The sequence below is a fragment of the Mugil cephalus genome, chromosome 6 (genome assembly GCF_022458985.1).
Source record: "Mugil cephalus isolate CIBA_MC_2020 chromosome 6, CIBA_Mcephalus_1.1, whole genome shotgun sequence".
In the NCBI taxonomy this organism is placed as follows: Eukaryota; Metazoa; Chordata; class Actinopteri; order Mugiliformes; family Mugilidae; genus Mugil; species Mugil cephalus.
Genome location: NC_061775.1, coordinates 28,568,234 through 28,574,380, shown reverse-complemented (window position 1 = coordinate 28,574,380; position 6,147 = coordinate 28,568,234). Strand labels below are relative to the sequence as shown.

At 42.7% G+C, this 6,147-nt stretch overlaps 1 protein-coding gene across 1 annotated transcript; it reads left to right on the top strand.

The window, feature by feature from the left end:
• The first annotated feature begins 1,140 nt into the window (after positions 1-1,140).
• On the top strand, positions 1,141-5,453 carry diras1a (DIRAS family, GTP-binding RAS-like 1a). Its single transcript, XM_047588001.1, has 4 exons — positions 1,141-1,431; positions 3,497-3,682; positions 4,137-4,307; positions 4,442-5,453. Exons 2-4 carry the CDS (start codon positions 3,545-3,547, stop codon positions 4,730-4,732), a joined length of 600 nt encoding a protein of 199 aa, XP_047443957.1. The 5' UTR covers positions 1,141-1,431; positions 3,497-3,544; the 3' UTR covers positions 4,733-5,453.
• The last annotated feature ends 694 nt before the right edge of the window (positions 5,454-6,147 follow it).

Below are 6,147 nucleotides of genomic sequence, written 5' to 3'. Positions count from 1 at the left end.
CTGGCCTCACATTAACTAACAGGCTGAAACAGGTAACTTCCGGTACGTTAACTGACGTCAGCTTCTAATCAGCCAATGAGAAGAGCCGGAGACACAGCGTCAGACACGAAGACATGAAACACATTCTACCACCAGAGGGAGACAAAAGAAACAGTAGAAATTTATTTTAATATTTTTAAAAATATATTTATATATTTATGAAATAAATATTTACTTGAAAAAATCCAAATCCTTCATACATATATGTTTGAATATCGTTAAAAATATAAATATTTTTAAAAGAAGTTAAATACTTATCGCGTTCTTTATTGATTTGACATGTCTTTATAAAACAATAGTTTTCTATTTGTATTATATTGTTGTTATATTATTTATATTATATATATTATATATTATATTATATATATATTATATTATTTTCAATAAATTATATTCAACGATATCTAAATTCTATAGTTTTATGTAATTACTTTATTTAATATTTTATATAAACATGTTTAAATTGCACATCATTGTTTATATTTGTTTAGTTTATTTTATATTTACAAAATATTTAAATCTTCTTAAATTAAACATTGCATGTAAAAAGAAATATTATAGTATATAATAAGATTATGATCAATACATTTTAATGAATTGTTTTTAATTTGTAATCAAATTGAATTAATCTGTGATGAAGATAAAACTGACAAGAAACAACAACATTTTAAAATATGTATTTAAATATATATTTTTATTTAAATCACAGATACTTTTCCTGTCTATATTTAGTCATAGATAAATAATCTCTACTGTTGTCAGTTTTTATTGTGTTTCTATTTATTTCTGATCCTGACGTCTCAGGGTGACGATGATGGAGCTGAAGGTGGAGGCAGCCTTCAAAATAAAAGTGTCAAAGCCTGATTTTATTTATTTATTTATTATCCCAGAAAATATCACATCCACTTAAATAAATAAGACAGGATGTAATTTTACGAAAAATAAATAAATAAATGATGCTTTCATGTGAATTTGAGCTCAGTGAGTTATAGACGTGAGTATTTTATTCTGGAAATCAAGTGACAGAACGACAGCGGAAGTTCTGTTTGTGGTTTTTGAGGAGGAGGAGGAAGAGGAGGAGGAAGAGGAGGAGGAGGACTGATGTGAGCGGATCAGCTGCAGGTCTGATGGTGATGATGATGATGATGATGATGATGGTGGTGGAGGTGGAGGTGGAAGTCTGAGTCAGACCAGGATGCTCAGAGCCGCTCCAGACTGAACCAAACCCGGACACAGATTCAGCTCCAGACCGAGAGGAAGGAAGACGGTGAGTCCGCAGACAGCGCATCTTCCCCGGCCACCGAACCGACACTCAGCCCGGAGAACACGCACCGAGAGCCGGACAGCTGGATCCGAACCCACCGGCCCGGCTCAGTGCGGGTCCGGGTCTAGGTTAGTGTGTGTGTGTGTGTGTGTGTGTGTGTGGACGGGCCCGGCTTTGCGCGGCCTGATTAACATGATGAGAGGAGATAATGAGACTGGAGCGCGTCTACTATCATTTATTATTCATTTATTGTTCATTATATTAGAAATAACTGGAATCATTTCACAGCTAATTAATTATTTATTTCACTTAATGACATAACAGCCAAGAGACACTGATTTAAAGGCTGGAAATGTGAAACTAAAAGCACGAAGTTAAGGTATGTAAAGTATTGTTCACCTCTGTGTCAGTTACCGTCAAGTCTAGATATCAGGTTACACTTCCTGGCCACTTTATTAGGAACACCTCTGAAGTCATTCTAACCTACATAACACTGACCTATATGTATATATCTGTACACTTCTGCTTTTATTTAGTTTTTATTCTGATGTTTTTATTTTTGTACGACTTAAGACAGGAGCCAACATTTCATTATATCTTCACATAATAACAATAAATGAATCTTGATTTGAGTTCAATACTTCTACACAATGAAACCTCATTAGAATCGACGTCCCTCTCAGTTATTATTAACTAGAGACTAAACTGACTGGTGACTTTACGTCAGCTCATTTAATCTGTGCTAATATTCCTCAGCTCCAGAACACGCGCCTTTAATGTGCTAATGTTAGCATGTTAGCATGTTAGCATCCTCATGAGTCTCATGAGCTTTAAACTAAAGCATCCTCTGGGTCATGAAGGAAAGACTCAAACATGTTGCAGGAACTCAGGTCATTGGTTCTGACCAGACCAGACCCCTACAGACCAGACCAGACCAGACCAGAGACTGTTCTGAATCAGTTCTGAACCAGTCATCAAAGTCTTTCCCTTCAGCTTCAACATTTTCTTGCTTCCTTATACGTCCCACGTGGAACCACATGGTCATAATGTTGTGGCTGATCCGTAGCTGTCTTTAATGATCGTTGGTGGAGACCAGAACCCTGAAAACCTGAAAGCAAAGATACAGAGAGAGGACGGAGACGAGGAGGTTTTCTTTTTCACAAATGATCAAAAAGTTCCAAACGGTTCATTTCTGTGTCTCCAGGTCAGTTCCTGTTTAGTTCTGCTTCTTCCATCTCATCATTCTCTGGTTTTAATCTTCTGATGGAGCAGAGAGGAGAATCTCAGGTGTGGAGTCTATGATGGAGGAGTAGAGGAGTCCATCTATGATGGAGGAGTAGAGGAGTAGAGGAGTCCAGGATCTAGACGTTAACGGACTTTAGTTGAACCAGTTTCTGATGGTTTTACTCAGAGTTTCTATTTAAACCTCTTTAAACTTCTGGTCTCTGAGACCTGAACAAGATGAAACGTCTTCTCTAAACTCTTCTAGTCCAGATGCATCAGGTTCCTTATAGAGGATGGGGGGGGGGTTACCATGACAACGTCCCTGCTGCTGATGATGACACGTTTCTGCTCCTGATCCCCGTCATCACGGCGACAGGATGCTGAGATGTTGGCTCCGCAACGCCTGGAAACACCATGGATGCATGGATGCTATCAGGGGCATTATTATTGTAGAACGTCAGAAATGTTCCTGAGTTAAATCCAGATCAATGAATGTCTCATATCTGGTTCCTGGTCTTATATCTGGTTCTGGTCTCATATCTGGTTCTGGTCTCATATCTGGTTCCTGGTCTTATATCTGGTTCTGGTCTCATATCTGGTTCCTGGTCTCATATCTGGTTCTGGTCTCATGTCTGGTTCTGGTCTCATATCTGGTTCCTGGTCTCATATCTGGTTCCTGGTCCTTAAACTAATGTAAACATGTATTTGTCACATTAGAACATCATCAACATCATCACATTAGAAACATTAGGACCTTGTTCTTCTTCATGGTTCCTGATAAACCAGATCAGAGGGGGACCTTGTAGACCACATTAGACCCTGATTAGACCTGAGGATGGTTCCTGGATCTTCTCTGATTGGCTCAATGAAAACCACATGATAATAAACCTCACTGAGAGGAACCAGGAACCACGTTACCACACATGGTTCCTAAATGACCCATGAAGGTTAATTGTCTCTCCTCCTCAGTGCTCAGGCCATCGATCCGACAGCAGCCTCTGGACTCCACCTCCCAGAATGCCGGAGCAGAGCAACGACTACCGGGTGGTGGTGTTTGGAGCCGGTGGCGTCGGGAAGAGCTCGCTGGTTCTTCGCTTTGTGAAAGGAACATTCAGAGACACATACATCCCCACGGTGGAGGACACCTACAGACAGGTGGGACAACAAGCAAAGAGCTGCTCATAGAGGCCAGACTCTGAGATAACTAAACTAGAATCCTGAATTAATCCTCAAACTAGAAGTTTCTCAGAGTTTCCCTCCAGGTTGTTCCTGGATGGAGGTAGAGATGAAAGGTTCCTAAAGAAGGTTCTGCAGTGAGATGTGCTGAGAGCAGGGAGGAGAACTTTAAGAGGCTTAGAGAGGAGAACATGGTGGAAAGAAGAGGAGGAGAGATATTCTCCAAACACTGAATGATTGGATGGAGCAGGAATCATTTACCTGGTTAATACCACATGGATGAAGAGCAACACTGGTTTTAAAGTAGATCTGCTATTTATTTCTCTTCAGTCTCATAGATCAGATTCTAGGATTCAGTCTGTGGATGTGACTCCGTTCTATGGATGACTGTGGCCCCTGAACTGAAATGAGCTTGACCCCGTCTTCTCTGCAGGTCATCAGCTGTGATAAAAGCGTCTGTACGCTGGAGATCACAGACACAGCAGGAAGTCACCAGTTTCCCGCCATGCAGCGTCTGTCCATCTCCAAAGGCCACGCCTTCATCCTGGTCTACTCCATCACCAGCCGCCAGTCGCTGGAGGAGCTGAAACCCATCTACCAGCAGGTCTGATATGGAACTGGCTCATCCAGTCACTGATGTTTGACTCTGTAACTGATGAAGGCGGTGGATCAGTGTGGATCAGTGTGGATCAGTGTGGATCAGTGTGGACGGTCCTGACTCGTGTCGTGTCCTTGCAGGTTGTGACCATCAAAGGCAGCATGGACGCCATTCCCATCATGCTCGTGGGCAACAAAAGCGACGAGACGGCGCAGCGCGAGGTGGAGGCGAAGGAGGGCGAGGCCCAGGCCACTGCCTGGAAGTGCTCCTTCATGGAGACGTCGGCCAAGACCAACTCCAACGTGAAGGAGCTGTTCCAGGAGCTGCTGGCCCTGGAGAAGAAGAGGGACATGAGTCTGGGCATCGACGGCAAACGTTCAGGGAAACAGAAACGAGCCGACAAGCTGAAGGGGAAGTGCAGCGTCATGTAGAGCGAGTGGAGGACTCGCCAAACTTCTTCTTCTTCTTCTTCTTCTTTGGTGGTGTCCTCCTCCGTCTGTCTGAACTCTGGAGCCCAGACGAACAACGAGACCAGAGAGACTGGTCCAGGCTGCTGCCCCCAAAGAACCAGAAACACTTCATAGAAATCATCCACGTCTCCCTTCACTTCTGTCTGACAGCAAAGTCCTTCATGTTTTAGTTTCCTGTGTTCAGACATGAGCTTAAAACATGTTGTTGTTTCCTATATTTATACCTTGTATGCGACCAACTCTCACCTTCTTCACAACACGTTCATGTTAGCATGCTAGCTATTTATTTTAGCCTCCTAAACTATCCATGAACCACGCGAAGCTTTAGATACCGAGGTCCGTCCTCCACCTCCTGCCATCATCAGTGAATGAGCTACATTTACCCTGGATGAACAAACCTTCCATTGTGTTCTGGACAGACGAGCATGCAGGATGTGATTAGCCTAGCTTAGCTCAAACACTGGAAGCAGGGGGAAACTGTTAGCTTAGCTCCATCATCATGTTGTCGGATTGAAATGATTCTTTTGGGTTAAATTAAGGTTGTAAATCCAGTTTTAATAAAATGGAAGCAGTGAGTGGAGGATGTTTTTATTCGTCACCTTTACTGGATCCCTGTTAGCATCAGATCAGGATTATTACATTTTGACTTTAATAACAAGAATAAAACCAGATTTGAAAGATGTTTGAAGTCTGTATTTGGTTTCATTAAGATTTTGACAGGACTCTGGTGCAGGCGTCTCTGTCAGGATGAGTTTTAAAAAATGCTGTTGAACAGGAAACAAGTGAATCCGGTTAGATCACATTTCTCATCAGAACAGTCACTCCCTTCTTTCAGTTCCTGTAAATAAACAACAGGGACAAGCGTCCACCTCCAGGTCCAGGTCCTCCTCCAGGTCCAGATCCTAGTCTAGGTCCTCCTCCAGGTCCAGGTCCTCCTCCAGGTCCAGGTCCAGATCCTCCTCCAGGTCCAGGTCCTGGTCTAGGTCCTCCTCCAGGTCCAGGTCCTCCTCCAGGTCCAGGCCCTCCTCCAGGTCCTGGTCCTGGTCCAGGTCCTCTGGTGTAGCTCCTAGCTGAGCCTAAAGGAGTCTGGTCTGAGGAGTGACTCCAGGACAGGAGCTGTGATGTTAGTGAGGAGCTGTGGTTGAGCTCGTTCCGCACCAACAAACATCCTGCACTCACTTCATTCTACAGGATATTTATTATACAGGTTATTTGGAGTAAGGATCAAAATGAAACAAACCTTCAAACTACAGGAAACTAGCGGCTGAGGAAACACCTTATAACACAGGCATCAAACATAGAGTCTGACCTGGACCTCAGCATCAGTTAAACTTTATTCCACACTCAAGTCCATAAAGACACAAGACAAAAAACAA

Bases quoted from the DNA above. Each gene is read 5' to 3' on its own strand.
- diras1a (XM_047588001.1), top strand. From the start codon at position 3,545: ATGCCGGAGCAGAGCAACGACTACCGGGTGGTGGTGTTTGGAGCCGGT. The intron at 3,683-4,136 runs GTGGGACAACAA...TCTTCTCTGCAG, and splicing joins TGGAGGACACCTACAGACAG to GTCATCAGCTGTGATAAAAG. The intron at 4,308-4,441 runs GTCTGATATGGA...GTGTCCTTGCAG, and splicing joins TGAAACCCATCTACCAGCAG to GTTGTGACCATCAAAGGCAG.